Source organism: Leptonotus elevatus, chromosome 1 (assembly GCF_054856555.1).
Source record: "Leptonotus elevatus isolate MCC_2025b chromosome 1, RoL_Lele_1.0, whole genome shotgun sequence".
NCBI classification, from domain to species: Eukaryota; Metazoa; Chordata; class Actinopteri; order Syngnathiformes; family Syngnathidae; genus Leptonotus; species Leptonotus elevatus.
In genome coordinates this window covers 3,636,332-3,655,244 of record NC_141239.1, presented here as the reverse complement: position 1 = coordinate 3,655,244, position 18,913 = coordinate 3,636,332, and the positions used below count along the sequence as shown (strand labels likewise).

General features: G+C 39.6%; 1 protein-coding gene across 2 annotated transcripts in view; it reads left to right on the top strand.

Moving 5' to 3' along the window:
- The window catches only part of LOC147180417 (receptor-type tyrosine-protein phosphatase N2-like), a 92,219-nt gene that overhangs the window by 66,789 nt on the left and 6,517 nt on the right, over positions 1-18,913 (top strand). For both annotated transcript variants that reach the window (XM_086071445.1, XM_086071454.1), the window contains 6 exons: positions 5,477-5,624; positions 7,182-7,255; positions 11,000-11,077; positions 11,161-11,280; positions 12,639-12,805; positions 17,983-18,036. In XM_086071445.1, coding sequence (XP_085927571.1) covers positions 5,477-5,624; positions 7,182-7,255; positions 11,000-11,077; positions 11,161-11,280; positions 12,639-12,805; positions 17,983-18,036 — 641 coding nt within the window. The remainder of the gene's footprint in view (positions 1-5,476; positions 5,625-7,181; positions 7,256-10,999; positions 11,078-11,160; positions 11,281-12,638; positions 12,806-17,982; positions 18,037-18,913) is intronic.

Genomic DNA, 18,913 nt, shown 5'->3' with positions numbered 1-18,913 from the left:
TCATTGAAAAAAAGAGCAATTTTAGTCGACTAAATTGACAGTTTAGTCATCTTTTATAGAGAAAATTATAACACCCATTTGTAACTTGTTCAACACGCAGGACACATTTAATAGTGTCTTTATTAATTGTTTCAATGAAACATGTTGAACTGACAATAATATAACTTAGTTTTCACCTAAATACAAGTTTTTGAGTGGTTCTTTTTCTTCATTCCTTCCGATTGGATTGTGTGAATTTTTGTCACTGTGTTGTTTTCATTTTCATTTCGGTCATGGATAAAATTGTCAGTCAATTTTATCGTTATCGTCTCAATGAATGACTTCTATTTTAGTTTTCGTTTGATTTTCGTCCCCAAAAATTTGTGGCGAAAATTATGCCGAAAAATTTTCGCCGATGAATTTATCACTGCTCACCATGCTAATTAAAGTTGTCGGTTTCCTCCTGGCTTCAAAATGTAGTTCTTTGCAGCGAGTGTCATGTTTGTTGACATCGGCTTGAGTATTTCCGCTGGGTTTACACGCCAGAAGCACGGACTTATTTACTTGCATTTACGGCACAAACTGTGGCGTTATTGCCGTAGAGACACGCTACTCCAAAAAAAAACACAGGAACGATATAGATTTGTAGACAAGATGAACTTTTTTTCAACTCGGCGAGGCTATGTGGAATTACCTCCTCACTTACACGGGTGAGTGCTTTCAAATGTGAGCATAAAAAAGGCTTTTCAAGTTTGTACAATCCGGATTTATTTATTTGTGTTCAAAATGCCATTGAAGTTTCACCCAAGTGTTATTTATGTACGTTAGCGACTTAGCAGCTGCTAATTGGGCCGCGGCCGCCATCATTTGTGCTGTAAAAAGTCTTCTTTATGATGCTGGTCAGTTATTAAATTCAACTGTAATATCTATTAAACCGTTGCAGCACAAACGAACGAAACAGATTCTTTCCCCCACATTTTGCGTGTGGTAACAGTTAGCATGTGCTGATTTAGCCACCATGTATAAAGTGCTGCTCCATTGGCTACGCATTGGTTCCTCTTTTGGTAGATCCTTTTTTTTGCCTCTTCTCATTGTGGCAGCTGGTCCACAAAAGCTGTCAATCATCGTTAAAGTTTGCCGTTTACTCAAAAGTGGCAGACGCCCTTTCTATGCTGCCAAAATGGCCGCGCTGGTGACCATTTTGAGACGCGTGACGTCAACGTCCGGATCTCTCTTGTTCTAGTTTTCCTAGTTGAGTCTTTTATTTATTTATTATTATTATTATATTTATTTTTTTAGCTCTCCTAGTTGTCACCTTTCCTTAGTTAACCACAAACCAGTAAACTATTTTATGAATGCGCATAAGAAACTGGCAGGGTTCAGTACCCCCAACAAGGTTAAGAACCACTGCCATAAGCAATTGTGACTTAGCAATGCAATTTTAGCTCTCTGCTCACCATGCATACCACCACCCGCACTTGCCATTCAGCAGGTTCCCCATGAAAACAACTTTCAGACCAGGACGTGTTCTTCAGTGTGCTTCATCACGTTTGCAGCAAGGCGAGTCAACACTGATTAGATAAAAGTGGGCCCGCCTCCAAGGAGCAGCCCCGCCTCCAAGGAGCAGCCCCTCCTCCAAAGCCGCCGACTTTCCATGTCGTCTCGCGGCCGCTGCTTTTTAATTTGATGCAGCTTTCAGCATCTTATCTTATGTTAATGTATTACTGGCTCTCATGTGGCCCTCCTCCCATTCCGTACCCCCAAACCCATAGTCCCCCCCCCCCCCACCCCCACCCCCACATCCTCTCCGCCTGTGTTTTAAGAGGATTAGTGGACTCTCTCTATAAAGCACATTATCTTGTCCTTTGTTGCGGCCCGGGCGAGTGTTGGAGATTATCCTGGGCGCAGATTAGCCCCCGCGCATTATTTTACGGTTTTGTTTTGTCTGCGATTTGCCAGCTGCGACGCGATCTGTTGCCGGGTCAAGTACGCCAGGGCGGACGAGCGGGTCGCCAGGTAGTCGAACGTATCAAGAAATGAATCAATTGTGTTTGTGACGTTAGCGGCAGGTCGATGGAGATGAACTAAAGTAGTAAAAATATTGTTGCAAAAAGTCATCTGCAGTTTTGTGCAATTCTTTTTTTTTTAGATGTAAAACCATAAAAAAGGCTTTCATGTGCGATATTTTTATCGAAAGTAGCGAAAGTAATCAAAATATCATTAGCATTGGATAAAAAGTACACATTTTCCAGTAATAAAAAAAAAATGGCTTTGATGTGCTTGTGCTTTAGCTGAACTAGTCAAAATATCATCGTCAGTTCAAAAGTATGTGCCTCCACTGTTTTACTTATATTTGTTTTTGTTCAAAATTAACAGTTTAATTAAGTAAGCAAAAGGACATATTTCCACGTTTTGTGATTTAAAAAATATATATATATATATTGGGGGGGCTTCTTCTATTTATACCTCCCCACCCCGACGTTGAAAAACATCTCTTTGATGTGCAATATTTTTATCAGAGGTTGTCAAAATAACATTATTTTGTATTTATTTGAAAAACGACAGAGATGGCTTTCATATGCTGTGTACGATATTTTACTTGAAACGAGCTAAAGTCGTGAAAATCATCATCGTCATCGGGTAAAAGAAAAACGAAAACGTTTTTTTTCTTTCGTTTTTCCTTGTATTTGTTCCAATTAACAGCTCGATCGAGACTAGCTAAACTAGTACAAAACTCACATCTGGGTATGCATAAGAAATGAATCTTCACATTTTGTACATTTTATTGTTGGGTTCGATATAAATCACCCAGCCCAACATATTAGCTGAAAAATAACAACATGCCTTTTGCTGTGTATGATATTTCCAATAAACAACAGAAATGGCTTTGATGTATTGTGTGCAATATTTTTTTAATCAAAACTAGCTAAAAAAAAAAAAGTACAAATATCATCAGATAATGCCTCCAAGGTTTTTTGATTGATCCCAATATGTGACACAATTGTCTTTGACATACTTGTGTTCCAAGCAACTGTTTAATGGATACGAGGTAAAATAATAGAAAAACCAACACTGGTTAATTTATATATAAAATTGTTGAAAAATTATTTGTATCAGCAACGACCTTGCATATGTCATTTATGTATAGTATAAACAATTTAGGACCCAAAACTGAGCCCTGGGGTTCACCACATGTGTCAGATATTGATATCTTTCATGTATCCAGTCTAAAACGACACCTCTAATTCCAATTCTCTCTCATTTTTTAAAGTAATATTTCATGATTTACTGTATCAAATACTTTTTTTTAGATCAAGGAAAATTCCAATAGACTATAATTCTTGATCAATGGGATCGGTAATGATTTCCATGGATTCAGTCAAAGCTTGTGCAGTAGAAGGATTTTTCCTAAAACCATACTGACTTATTGTCTAATGATTTGTGCTTTATTATAAATGTATCAAGTCTGTCATTAAAACGTTTTTTCCAAGATTTTTGACAATTGTGGTAAGATTGAAATGGGTCTGTAATTGCCACATTCATGTAAATGGGGACAACTTTTGCAAATTTTAATCTCATTTGGGAACGTCCCAGTCATAAATGATAGATTGCATATATAAGTTAGTGGCGCAGTAGAATTCCGTTTATTATTAGCTTAATTAGTTTCTTATCAATGTCTTGTGTGTCAGTAGCAGATTTTTGGCCGCACATTTTGCAACCAGGTGTCTTTGACTGTTTCCAAAAACATTGAGTACAAGTTTCGTGCTTGAATGTGTTCAAACTGAGTCCCGGGACCAGAACCGAATAGATAACAAGAAATGTATTAAAGCTATTTGTGATTTCTTCCGCGTTTACTACTTTCATATAATTGGCATAAAAGTATTCAGGATAAAATGGTTTCGCCTTTTTTTCTTTTTATAATCTCGTTCATAATATCCCATAATTTGCAAGTCAAATTGAATTGTAATCTTATTTACATTTGTGTAAAACAGTCCAATGAAAAGCGTGTATGCTCAAAAAAGCGCTCTTGACACATTCATACAAATATGACCATAATAAAACACGAGATAAATCTTAATCATGTTATTACCAGAGGAAAAAAAATATAATAACTGACAATTTTAGGAGATAAAGTCAAGACTGAATATTTTTATGCGGAAAGAAGCTGTAATATTTGCAAAAAAAAATTGTGTTTTTTTTTACATAAATTGTAATTCAGAATTGTGTGTGGGGGAGAAAAAAAATCAAATATTCCAAAAAGCCATTACTAGACATAAATCAGTCGATACATTTTTATTATAATATTCAGAGACAACAAAATTAGAACAAAGTCTGAATATTGCCAGGATAATTTTTACTGAAATACTTTTGTGAGGGTAAAAAGTGTTAACATTGCAACAAAAAGCGCTCTTGATTTTTGAAGAGGAATTTCCTGATTTTGAATGTTACCCCACTCGAGATGTTTCAGGCTGGCAGGATCCAAGTCGCTATTGTCTCCCTTTGATCACATCTCGACCAGCTTTTCTTCCAGATGCCCTGAAAGCCACAATGGCGTCTTATTGCATGTTATTGCGTATAAGCCCCTCCTCCCTCCAAGGGGGATTATTGAGTGTTTGGACGACACATGGTGATCTCAGCACCTCCTGATTGGATTGCAGTAATCCCTTTAGGCCGCCACAAAACCCTATTACTCTGGCGTTAAAGTGGGTGTGGGCAGGGGGGGTGTTGAGTGAGTTTGGGGGGGGGGGGGGGGGCAAGGGGGGGGGGATCATATGTTGGTGGATTGGGTAAAGTGTGTCAGATGATATCAACAAGGAGGGGAACCAAGCGAGTCCATCCATCCATAATGTCATGATAACAGAAAGATCACAGAGAAGTAACGAATGTGTTGCTTCCGGTGGAAAGGAACCAGAAATCACATATGATGAAGCTTACAAACTTGCGGTGCCAATGGTGGGGATCTCCCAGAACCGGCATACGTGTGATGGTCTTGAAAGATACAAGACCCTAAACTCTCTTACCAAGTGACTTATCATATCAGCAAATTCAGCCTGTTGATTGGATACAGCTTCATTGGAAAACCTCCAAAACCTGCAGCACTCCTGGCCCTCGAGGACCCGAGTTTTCCCACCACTGGGATAGAGCTTGAAATAGGTAACAAAGTGGACCGAGGGCCGAGACACTCGTGGTGTCAGGGAAGACTTCCCAGTCCCGAGGTGCTGATATTGAGTACATTGCTTGTAGAAAGAACCGAGACACTGGGTTTTACGTCGGCAGGCAATAAAGAAGTTTTACACAGGTGGTTTTCGCCGGGGATGAAGTTTTAAGATTTGAAAGTCCATCTCATAAATGTCTATTTTTGATATTCCGTTTTTTCTATGGCCATTCCTCGAGTCCATTTCAAGATTTGTTTCCGCCGTCCATTTCTGGCAAGCATCATTGCGGTCCACTTGGCTTCGTTTAAAACCGAATTGCGTTTTGTCCTCCTTTCCCGCAGTCGTACATGGAGGACCACCTGAAGAACAAGAACCGTCTGGAGAAGGAGTGGGAGGCGCTGTGTGCCTACCAGGCCGAGCCCAACGCCTGCACCGTGGGCCTGAAGGACGGCAACGCAAAGAAGAACCGATCGCTCGCCGTGGTGGCCTGTAAGGCAATCAGTCCGTCCTTCACCTGTCATGTCCTAAAAAGTAGACCAAGTTAGAAAAAATCTGGTGCATAAAAGAAAAAGAAAAAGATAAAAAATCTCTCAATCCCCAAGGTTAATATATACAGAAAAAGGGGCAAACATTCTATTTAAAATAGTGGCATGGTCCCAAAAAACGTATTAATACGTCTATGTAAAGTTTTTTATTTATTTTTTTATGCTAGAGCATACAGAAGGCTTTGATGCAGCCTCTGACCTGAAGAGGTTCCTTAAAGCAATGGTAGTTATTACAAAAACGTCCAGCAGGTGGCAGCAGAGTATGAGGTCAACCAGGGCCATGTTGGAAAAAAGCTAATTACTCACATTTCTAAATAGATTTGTGAATAATGATGAAACTTAGCCCGAGACTCGCCAGAGAAAATGTCAAGAAATTTTTGACCAAAGACGAGAGAGACGCAAAAGGTCACCAACATGAGCTGGATTGTATCCAATCTGCTTGGAATCATCCAGAACTTGAGGGGTTTTAGTGAGTTATTTTTTTCTCTCATTTCATAATGCGGTGTTTCCGACCCTTTATTTGATAGATTTGTACTTTCCTACAGTTGCCACAAGAGGGCGGCGTAGCACTGCATTTCTATTAGACAGGGCTGCGGCCTGACTAAATGAAGCTTTTTCACTCACTCCAAAATAGTTCCTTGGCACCAAGAGGCCACTAGATGGCGACGAAACAATACTTTTATATCAGACAGGGCTTTTTGGGCTGAGCACAAAAACACATTCATACAAATATGACCATAATAAAACAAGAGATAAATCTTAATCATGTTATTACCAGAGGGAAAAAAATTATAATAACTGACAATTTTAGGAGATAAAGTCAAGACTGAATATTTTTATGCGGAAAGAAGCTGTAATATTTGCAAAAAAAAATTGTGTTTTTTTTACATAAATTGTAATTCAGAATTGTGTGTGGGGGAGAAAAAAATCAAATATTCCAAAAAGCCATTACTAGACATAAATCAGTCGATACATTTTTATTATAATATTCAGAGACAACAAAATTAGAACAAAGTCTGAATATTGCCAGGATAATTTTTACTGAAATACTTTTGTGAGGGTAAAAAGTGTTAACATTGCAACAAAGATGAGAACAAAGGCCTCATTTTTGTGAATGTTATGAGGGAAAGTGAACAAGAAAAGATTTTAAATATTACAAGATGGAAGTTATAGATTTACGGAAAAAGTCTTTCATGTAATTCAATTACGATAAAAAAACAAAATATTTTAAAAAGTGTGAATTTTGTTATACAGCTTTACGAGAGAAAAATTCTGTAATACTTTGATATTAATTACAATATGAGCAATGTTTTTGAAGGCAAAATGTCTCAACCATTTGACAAGAAGCTAGAATTGGTTGATTTAACACAAATAAATCTGCTGTAAGAGGGCAGAGACCGTCTATCGTAAAAATTATTCATATTTTGCACACTTTGACTGCAGAGAAATGTGATGAATTATGTAAAGAAAAAGTCCTCAATTGCGCCTATTTCCCATCCAGATGATCATTCCCGCATCACCTTGCGACTGGAGAACAGTCAAGGCAACTCCGACTACATCAACGCCAGCCCCATTGTAAGTACGCACGCACGCACGCACGCACGCACGCACGCACGCACCCGCGGCCTTCCATCCAAGCCGCTGACGGGGCATCCCGCCTGGTGAATATTCATGACCAAGACCGCCGGCCAGTGTCGGCGTGAGCAACAAAAAAGGGATCCACCCCCTCGGGAAAGGGATGTTTTTCACCTTGGCCCTCGCTAATTGTTACCCGTTTGTTTACTTTTCAGCCGCTTTGTCGAGAAAAAAAAAGCGTGTTGGGATTTATAGGAACTTGTTTCCCCCTCCAGGCAGAACAGCAACAACACTGCATCCACAATGACGTTTTTGTTGGAATCAATCTGTTGAAACATGCCCACAAAGGTGCATTCTATTAGCTGCAACGCGCACAAAAGTTCTTAAATTAGTATCTTGCTGAAGCAGGGTGAGCCTTAGATTAGTTTTACGCTTGATTTTCTGAAACCAAACCGTTAAATATGCTTAACTCATTTGCTTCCAAAAACCTAGAAATATGTGAAATGTTTTAAGTGTCCCAAAGACGTGTTTATACGTTCTTTCAATGCTAGAGCATACAGAAGGCTTTGAGGCAGCCTCTCAACTGCAAAGAACATTTGAAGAAATGGTAGTTATTACACAAACGGCCAGCAGGTAGCAGCAGAGTATAAGAGCTCAACCAGGGCCATGTTAAAAAAAAAGCCCATCGCTCACATTTCTAAATAGATTTGTGAATAATGATAAAACGTATCTTTATTCTAAATGCGCTAATTGCTGCAAAACAGAAACAGATAGAAATTTACTTTTTTCCTGATAAAAAAAAGAGACTCTAATCTTTCTTTTGGTAGGGTTTTTATAGCAATAGCAACAAAATACTGTGCGGGCCTTGCAAAATCAGTCAACATACAATAAAACAGCCGGGAGCGAAGGGGATTGCTTCAGTGAAAATGGCTTCCTTTCAGCTTATCATAAAAATAAAAAATACATCATCGGGATCTCTTGAATTTAGATGAAGCTATCAAATATTTTGCATATTGATTATGCTACTGATTCTCCCATTGATTAATCGAATAATAATTATGAAATTTTGATGAGGTGTATGTTTTACTGTTGTCCACTTGGAGTGGATATCCCCATATAGTATCGGTAACTATAAATGCCTGTGGTTTTAAAAGGTAGGGCCTGACCTGGTGAGTGACATAGAGTGCCCCCCCTCCCTCCCAATTCTCCCTTTATACTTAAAAAAAAAAAGGACCCCCTACTTTTTTTTTTTAACAGATTTTTCGTTTATTTGCATTTTTTTCATTACATTTCTAAGAAACATCAATTATTTGCTGATTTTCACTATTGGTTGTCGGTCCATATCCGGGTGAAAAGTGGTAATCTGAAAAGAAAGTTGTAATTTTGCGCAAAAGGCCATTCAGGCACATATTGGGAAATGCAATGTAAAAAAAAAATGACGGAGAAAAAAAATCTCAGTTTTATTAGATCATACATGTATAGGAAAAAAATATTTGTGCAAATAAGTGAAGGGGTACGGAAAAAAAAAGTCCCAAGGCTTGAAAAGAAAATAATACTATGTTTAATGTAAATTTAGGGAAAAAGTCTTTCATGCATAGTTTATGAGAAAAGTAAAAATGAAATATAAATGCATGTGGCTTTAAAAAGTGGGGCCGGGCCTGGTGAGGGGCATAGGAGTTAGTGTTTTAGTGTATTTTCTCCCCGATTCTCCACTTTTTTGTAACTGATCTCTTGATGCATTTTTTTTCCAATTATTGGCTGATTTTCATGATTGGTTGTTGGTCAATATCCAGGTGAATGTAGCAGGGATCCACTGCATTTAGAGAAAAAAAGTTGGAACAAAAAATAAATAAAATCATTTGGGTGTATATTGGTAAATAAACAACGTAATTTAAGCCAAATGATTACAGGTAAAAAAAAAAACTATAAAAAAAATCACATATGGGAAAAAATATTTATGCAAATATGTCAGGGGGGAAACGTTTGAATATTATGTGGAAAAAAATACTAGGTATACAATATATTTAGGAAATAGGTCTTTCGTGCATACATTTATTTGTAACGCAAGTTTATAAAAATACAATATAATGTCAAGGTAGCTTAATTTTTTATGGGTCTTTAATGTAAATACGACAAGTCAAATAAATAAAGTCGTATTCCATTCTACTCTGATCAAAACCTGAGAAAGGTCCTACATTTGTCTTCCTTGTCGTGTCCCTCAAAAGAGATGATTATTTTCTCTGCAAATGTGCACTTCTGCCTGCGAATATACATTAACTATGCAAATAAGCTGAATTTCACCTGCTGCGGTTTCTTTTTTTTTCTTTTTTTTTTGCGTGACTCAATTGCATCTTTGGACATTTTAATGATCAACAAGCAGGAATTTGCTAGCAAGTGCGTTAGTTAGTCCGGCCGCCTCACAAAGGCTTCGGGGGCAACCAATTTTGCACGCCTCAGAATTCATCTGTCTCGTCTGCGTAATTGCCGGCAGCTAAATTGGCCTGGCCTCATAATTGCGTTTGGCGTACAAATTTGAATTTGCATGCTAATAGGCGGTGCCAGCTAGCTAGTTCGTCACCTCGCGCCCACGCTGTTCTTCCGCAATTTTAATCGTGGAGGACGTGACGGGCAGATGGAAGACGTGCAGTGGAAGGCTATGTTTAAATTGTAGTGAAATCCGATGCTTTTATGTAGTCCATCCCACGAGGGGCAATTCATTTGGAGCTCAACAATCAGTCCATTAACAGATAAGTGAATAAGCATCATACATCAAGACACACAACAAGGCATGGGACAGGGGGACGTGTCGAGGCCTAAAAAGCATACATTTGTAGAACAAAATAAGCAACATACAATAAGATGAAAAAAAAAAACCTTAGTAATAAGAACAAGACAAGAGAGAGAAAAAAAAGAGAAAAAAAAAAGAACAAGACAAACAAAGAACAATGAAAACAGCTGAAGAAATAATTCCGTAAATTACTCCTTAAAAAATATAAAAATGACAATCATTTAAAATGATTTATATCCGATATGGTATATCCGATTTATAGCCACATACAAAGGATAAAAAAAAAAATATATATATATATATGGAAAAATCGGAATTGGACTGTTCACACTGACAAGACAAAATCAAACAAAAATCGAGATTGTTGCTGAATGCTAAAAAGTCCATTTATGAGGCTAAAAATATAGCAATATTGCTAAATGTTTATAAGCAAGACTTAATTTCATTTTTTTGTAATTCAATTATTGAAGTTATTTGAATAATCATCTCAGCCCTACTTAAATTTGAATAAATAAAAAAAAAAGTATTTTTCATTGTGTCAATCAAAACTGCATTCAAATCCATTTGTCTATAGTTTGGATATAAATTCCGAATATACGAGAGGAAAGTCATAATATAATAGAAAAATTAATTCAAGCAAATTTAGAACTATGAGAAACGGGATTTATGAAGAAATGTATATATGTGTATTATGAAAATAAAGTGCAAAGTAACGTTTATGAAAATGAAGCAGAAAATCTACTAAAAAGGTAATTAGGATGAATATTAAGACCAAGAAAATTCAGATAAATTATTTTTGAATTCCAAGAAATTTTAAGAGAACGTGAAAAAAAACAAAGATTTTTTAAGAAGGATTTGAATCCTTTTGGGCATTTTTTACGAATGTTTTGTTACCGATGAATGTAACGCTGTTACTACTATCCTGAAATGAATTCATATTTTTGTGTTTCACGCAGATGGACCATGACCCTCGCAACCCAGCCTACATTGCCACGCAAGGCCCGCTGCCGTCCACCGTGGCCGACTTCTGGCAGGTAAAGCTTCGGTCCGATCACAAGTCTGAAAACTTCCTTAGCACTTCCTGACAGTGTGTGTTGTTTTTTTCCTTTTCTTCCAGATGGTTTGGGAGAACGGCTGCGTGGTGATCGTCATGCTGACGCCGCTGGTGGAAAGCGGCGTGAAACAGTGCTACCACTACTGGCCGGATGAGGGCTCCAATCTCTACCACATCTACGAGGTACGCCGTCCGGACCGTGCGCTCTTTAGGACTTTCTTTGGTTTATGGGAAAAAAATGGTAGGCATCAATTCGTCGTCGTAATTGCGGCTAAGTGTGTGACGGATATAGTTTGAGATGGAAGCGTGTCACCAGAATACCTGTTGCGTCAAGATTTTGTGGATAAAACTATCTTTAGATTGACTTGATTCGTATGGCGATAAGGTAGTGATGCAACCGATCATCATTGATCCGCGATCGGTTCAGATCAGACCCAAAGGTTCGGATCGCGCACCATCCGCGGATTGGTTGGTGAGAAAAATTCACAATCTACGCTAAGGCTAACTTCCAAATAAAATTGACCAAATACAGTAATGGGGTCGATGCGACAGATTTTTTTTTCTTTTTTTACACATCAGCGCCGTTTCCGGCCGCGGTTAACACTCGCATCCCCACCCCTGCGCCCCCCCCAACTGCCGATGAGCGCGAGCGCGTCTCGGCTATCTGAAATGCTTCGGACACCGAGACGGACTCGCAGCCTCGCACCCGTCGACGGGAACGCGCAACCGAGGGGCACAAAGGCGGAAGCGCAAGTACTGGCACGCGGCCCACGCATCGCAAACCGGAAACGGAAACAAAGTTGATGGGTGAAAACCCGGAAGTCGGAAGTCCCGCCTCCTCCGTGGCATCTAGTCCATACATTGACGGCAATGCAAATAGCCTTAGTAGACTTTTACTTTGAAGTTGGCCCACGTTGGGCACGTGACGGTTAGCTAGACTTCCCTTTTAGACGTCAAGGAGTTCTTTATCGTAGTTTTGATTGACATTAAAGTTGCGACCAACATCAACACAACGCTATCCCGAACTCATATTCAATCGCTAAGAAACCGCTAATTAATGACGCCGTCATTGTATGATACGGCAGAAGTCTCCGATGTAAGTGGCTAGCAGCTAGCTGTTAGCATTAGTAACGAGTGCCCGGCCGGTAATTGACTTACTTGAATTCCTTTTTCAATATTCTGGACTAAGGCTACTTTGTATTGTATTTGCCTTTAATACCTTGTTATTTTACACATGGGCCATGTAAAAAAATAAGAATGTTTCTGCCACTGAAAGTTGTGGTCCTAAATCCCAAAGGGCTATAGACGACATTTTGGTTCCAATCTGAACCGTGACTTTTGCGATCCGTTGCAAACAACTGGAGTGATTGTTATCGATTTGTAATTGAAGTGAATGGTATCAATTGTTTCTCATCAAATTGTGTCGAAATAGGAAACGTTAGTGCATCGTAAAAAGGATTCGTCGCGGATTGGCGAAGTGAGGTTTTGGGAAACGATGGCTGTTAACGGCTGCAAGAGCTGGAGTTGTTGTTGCGTTGCAGGTCAACCTGGTGTCGGAGCACATCTGGTGCGACGACTTCCTGGTGCGTAGCTTCTACCTGAAGAACATACAGACCAATGAGACACGAACCGTCACGCAGTTCCATTTCCTGACTTGGCTCAACCAGAACGTGCCCGAGACCAGTCGCACCCTCTTGGACTTTCGCAGGTAAGGAACCCCGGCCGCCTCTGACTCCACGACTTGTCAAAAGAAAAGGTTTTAATGAAGGTTTCACTGGTTGTTTCAGGTGCAAAACTGTCTGAGCATTGAGTTTTTGATAAAACAGGAGGTCAGTGAAGGGAACACTGGAGTTCTAATCTGTACTCGGGTAGGAGCGTTTCGTACCAGATGGATGCTTTTTCAGGCTTAATTATGGCTGCTTCAAACCAAAATGGCCACCTTCTTGTTTCCTTTCAAGCGTGACTTCTTGAGACTTTTTTTGTGGTTCTTCTTATGATCGACATTCCTACCAAAATTCGTGCTGCTAAGTGGCTTGCAGGGGCTGAATTTTCAAAAACGTCATGACTTTTATTAGAAATCCTGTTTTTATGTTTAAAAGGATTGATTCCAATCCAAATGGTAGACTTCCTATGTCATTCCCAGGATGGATTCGAGGGACATTTTTGTGGGTCTTTTTTTCTTTTTTTTCAAAACGATGCTGTTGCCTCCTTGTGAGTGTTGTTTATCACTCTAAAATGACTTCTTAAAAAGAAAATGGCACACTTCCTGAAACTTCTTTGTGGGTCCGCCCCTAATAATTAACATGTCGACCAAATTTCGTGTTGCTACGTCTAATTGGCTTTGGGGGCTGAATTTTCAAAGCGTTTGTGTGGTTGACTAAGAGTTTTGTTTTATCATCCTAAAATGGCTTCTTAAACCAAAATGGCAGACTTCCCGTTTATTTCCCGTGATGGCTTCCGCATACTTTTTTGTTGGTCCACACATGTCCCAAATTTCATGTTGCTACGTCAGACTGACTTTGGATGCTGAAAAACAATAATGTTGTTGACTTAAGAGTTTTTTAAATCACCCTAAAAATATTTTTTTAAACAAAATTGCTACACTTCCTGTTCCTTTCCCGGATGGATTGGAGATACTTTTTTGTGAGTCCACACATGATTGACATGTCTACCAAAGTTCAACGTCAAACTGGCTTTCGGGGCTGAATTTTCAAAAACGTGTTGACTTTTATTAAAATGTCTTTTTTTATGACCTTAAAATGATTGCTTCAAACCAAAATGGCAGACTTACTGCGTCTTTCTCATGATGGCTTCTTGAGACGTTTTTGTGGGTCCGCTCGTAATTGACATGTGCACCAAATTTCATGTTGCTACGTCAAACTGGCTTTGGAGGGTGAATTTTTCAAAACCTCTTAAGGATTCAGGGAACCTGTCGTCATAGGAGGCGATGTTGTAGGAGACGGAGTGGTTGGTGTGGTTACCATGGAAACAAGCTTCTACCCCCCCACCCCCCAAAAAACAGCATGTTAATCCCACCCAACCCCTTTACCAGCTAACTAGCGGTTGCCAGTGTCATTTTTGTGATGTTGCAGCTAGTAATATGAGCCCAGTTGCATAGTCACAAAAGTGATCATTGGAGACTGTGATTCTGCAACTGAGGGGGCCGCATGGACCCCCAAACCTCACCAATCCCTTAACACCCCCCCTCGCCCCCCGCAAACCCTAAAACTAACCCACCCAACAACCCCTCCCCCCTTTCCAACTTTTTCCTCCTCGCTGTGCCCGCTGACCCAAGATGACCGCTCTCCTCCTTTTTTGCTTATTCATGCTTGGCCTGACTTCCTCTCCCACGCCTGCACGCTCGCTTGAGCCCCTTTCATGCTGTCCATCAAAAGACGGATTATTCTCATCTTTTTTACCGGGTTGCCGTTCCCAATCAAATGAGGGGGCTGATTCTCCCATTTTGTCGGCTTCCCGGCATATCGGCGGAATGACGGCCGCGTGAAAGGGGACACAGGAAAAATGGATGGGGAAGATTAACGCGGTCACTTCACCGTCCCTATTGTGTTGAGAGCAATTGTTGCTGTCCGATATTTTCATACAACATACGTCACTGAGACTGAAATTGTGGAATTCTGTGTCATTGTGTGAAAGCGCACAATGTCCTGCTTCACCAGATTCTGTGAGAAATGAAAAGGAGGATACAGTAGATACTGATTGATCTCTGTGTGAAATGTGTGTACTTGAAATGGGGTGTTCAAGACATAAATGTCCAAATTTTGGAGACAGATCTCAGGTGGGACTTCACCTGTGTGAAACACAGAAAGTTCCTAGACAGCATTTTTTCCGTCACGTCATCATCTAATTATTCAAATGCAGGATTGCCCTGTCTCTGTATGAAAGCGCTTAATGAGATGGGAAGTTTTAACACTTGCCATTTCTCCCACCCTGTTGTGTTGAAAACAATTGTTGCCGTCAGACAACTCTTGAGCAGTCACACGTTCTAAATCCAAATGCGGGATGACGTATCTCTGCGAAAAGGTGTATTGGGGTATAAGTTTTAACACCGACATTCAGTATACCACTTCACCGCTGGGTTCTACCGTTTCGCCTGTGAAGCACCACTTTTGCGTGATCTATTCATAGAAAAACTCAACACACACACTCGGCCCTTTCACACTGCCCCTCAAAGACGGATTTTTCCGAGGTTCCTGATCTGTGTGAAAGGTACTGGCAGTGAATTGGGTGGTCGGGTTGATGTTCTGCCTTTGGAGGTTATATTAGAGGCAAAACAGTGGCTGTGTAAATCTAAATCCCTGGAATATGTTAAAAGGGGGATGTTACTACCTGGCACTCACTTTTGCGTGAAAGGCACAGGTGGTTAAAGGCCAGCTCAACCGTTACACCACACTAATGCAACAACATGACCTCTTTTGTCAACTCGTTGTTCTCCGCCGAGTCATTAGGCTTAGCGTGGCGTGACCGCACCCCTTTTGCGCACCCCCCTGCCAGCTGTTGCCATGGCAACGTGACTTTTGACTGCAGTGAGCTCCCACTCGGGGTGTGTGGGTGGAGAGAGACGCAACTCCCTTCAGGCCCGCCATCCAACCCCCCCCCCCCCCCCCCCGCCAACACAGCAAGTCACTTTCACACAGCGGGTTTCCTCAAAACTGACAGATGGAAAATTGTCGTTTATTTGTCTGTGCCTTTAACGCACAACCTTTGGGATGTTGGTGTGTCTGTGTGAAATTCAGATAATTAGATGACGTCAGCATCTTGCATCACAAACTTCCCACCTCTGTCCTGGCTTTCTGCTATCCCCTTTTCACACTGCTGCCAGCCCATCGTGCATACTGTAAGAGGTGCAAAAGTAGAGCTAGCATTTGTTTCACACAGAGGTGAGTGTTTGGTTTTATTTTTTCCTGTTTTCGGCTTCCATGCATTGGCTTTTACACAACCCTTTGACACTAACTCCATTGGCAGAATACCTCCATTTCGCGTCGATACCTTTCACACACAACAACTCAGGAATTTTTTTTTTTTTTGTCTATGTTGAAAGTGAGAAAATTATTAGTGTATGCCAAAATAATTGACTGAAGCGGGAAACGTATCTGTGGTACGCCCGATTATTTGATACATGGTAATATAAGAAAGGGTATGACTTTTGGGTGTGAAACTTCACATCTCTAGTGGCAGCTTCCCCTTACACGCTGGCGGCCGCTTTTAGGCCTACTACGTCTGTAGCTGAAAACTTTACGGGTTCATAATTTCAACCCTTCATTCTGTGTCTGTACCGTTCACCCAGATTAATGGCGTAAGGATAATGCTGGCCTTGATAGTTAGTGTGAAAGGGGCTAGTGTATAATGGTCCATATATGAGTGTCCGAATCTGTCAGATGTGATCTGTCTTTCTGTGTTCCGCTTTCCTGACATTCCTTTCTCTGAAGCTTCCTTAGGCGAATTTTTTTTTTAATGTTGATACCAAAGTTTTTGCTTCCGGGGTGTGACGGTAGAGCCGGCATTTACTTTTGCTCGGAGAGCTTTTTCTTTCTTTTTTTTTTAATTTTTTTATTTTTTTATTTTTTGTCAAGCTTCTCCTCGCAGGAAGCTTTGAGTAACGTTTCACAATTCCGAGGAACAAGAGAATCATGACTAATGCATGCTCCCGCGTGGAACGGATCGCGCACAACCTGCAGCTTCAATCGGCTTCTTTGGAGTTCTCGTCATCAAAGAGATTTTCACGCTTCTTTTCACAAGAGACGCTCCATCAGCTGTCGACATCGACTGATATGTTTTTTTTTTCAGGGCCGATGCCGATTATTAGTAGTCAAGGAGGCCGATAACCGGTATTTCAAGCCAATATTCATTTTCAGTAAAGAGTGGGGGGAAAAATTTTTTTGAATACAAATGCCAATCTTGTTGTATTGTCTTAAAGCGTGTTTATTGAACAATTTTTAAGACTTTTCAAAATGCAGTTTTTTTCCTTTGAAAATTAACATCCTTTTAAATTTCTAACAAATCGTTCAGGGAGCTCCCAAGGTTATCAGTACCTCTTAAAAAGTTGAATGGAAACTTAAGCAAGTAAATAACATAGCTTTCTATACTTTTCTACAGTAAATATTTTTTCCCTAAATTTAAAAATACCTGAAATCTTAAACTTTCACATTTCTTTGCTTTATTGTCATCATCATTTATTTGTTAGGATGTAACGATAACGGCAATATCGTCATGTCACGATATTAAAAGCAGCACATCTTGTTAAAAAAGGTCTGTTGATTTCCATTTGTGCATATCTAGCGCCCTCTGGTGGCTAATGTTTTTAGTGCAGTTTAATTTTCACAAGGCATGTTTTGGCCCTTCTCTGTTTAAAAGCTTGTGAACAGAGTCAATATGTGGAGAAACGCAATGTGTGCTTGCATTAGCAAGTAAGTGCCTCAATATATATTTATATATATTATATTTACATATTTTTTATGTATATAATATGTATCATATTTTAATATTTTTTATTGCTGTAATTTTTTTTTGTATGAGCTCTTTTTTTCGTTTTCAATATTGTGACCTTTTTTTGTATCGCCAACCTCCCCACAATATCGTGATAATTATGGTATCGTGACCTTCATATCGTGATAATATCGCATCGTGACGGTTTGGATATCGTTACATAGTATTTCTAATCAGCTGCTTTGCTTGTGTTTTCAAACTCCAAAAATGTGATCTTGGCCTGGTTCTAATCCATACTCGGGCAGCAGTTTGCAAAGGCTTGACCCACTTCGGAGCAGATCTGTTTCACGTCGTAGCGGGTTAGCGTTCCTCGTGCGGCGTGACGGCGAGCTTCCAAAGACGTGGCCGCTGAGCGCCTCCTTGTGTTGTTATGTTTTGCAGGAAGGTGAACAAGTGTTACCGCGGACGCGCCTGTCCCATCATCGTGCACTGCAGGCAAGTAGCGAGCACAGAAAAGCGAACTCGCGCCATCTCGCACCCATCGAGATCATAGTTGATCAAAAGTAAAAACAAATAAATAACGCAGACTAAAATTGAAGAAAACAAGTTTGTTAACGAAATAACCAAAAATGGAAAAGCAAAAATTCACCGAAACGATGTCTTATGTTTATAAAATTAAGACGAATTAAAGCAAACATTTCCTTTGTTTACATCTTTGTAAATAAATATCATATGTGCTTTCAGGGTTCATTTGAAATGTTTTGTTTCACTGTTGCTGTACGTAAACGGGGCTCCGTGAAGGCACTCCAAGGAGGGGGGGGGGGGGGGGGGGGGGTATAATTTAAAAGTATATGTAAATATTTCTAAAAATGAAGTTCATAAAATCACTAGGCAATTAAACTTCAGTGTCCTAAAAAGCCAGCATTTCCCCCGTACCAGAATGGTTGGACCCAACTTGTAAAATGCCACCTAGAATTACTTATTAATCACTTGAAAACTTTATTTAAAATTCAGTTAATAATGTTTTTGAGAACAGAGCTTTACTACAGTATCCCAAACGAAGACACTTTATGTTGATCATTTGTATGTGCAAAAATGTTGAATAATGATGAAACTCAGCTACATTCTAATGCTTATTGCTGCAAAACGGAAACAGATAGAAATCTAATCTTTCTTTTGGTACACTCACAAAAAATATTTAAAGCCTAATTTAAGATTTATGTCATTTTTTTACATAACAAATTCCCATGTACTTTAAAAAAAAGAAGTTTTTTAACACAAACCTACCAAATAAAACGTATATGATATATATTCATTACTGTGATTTTGCAAGGCCCGCAGAATATTGTGTTCTATTGCTATAAAAACATGG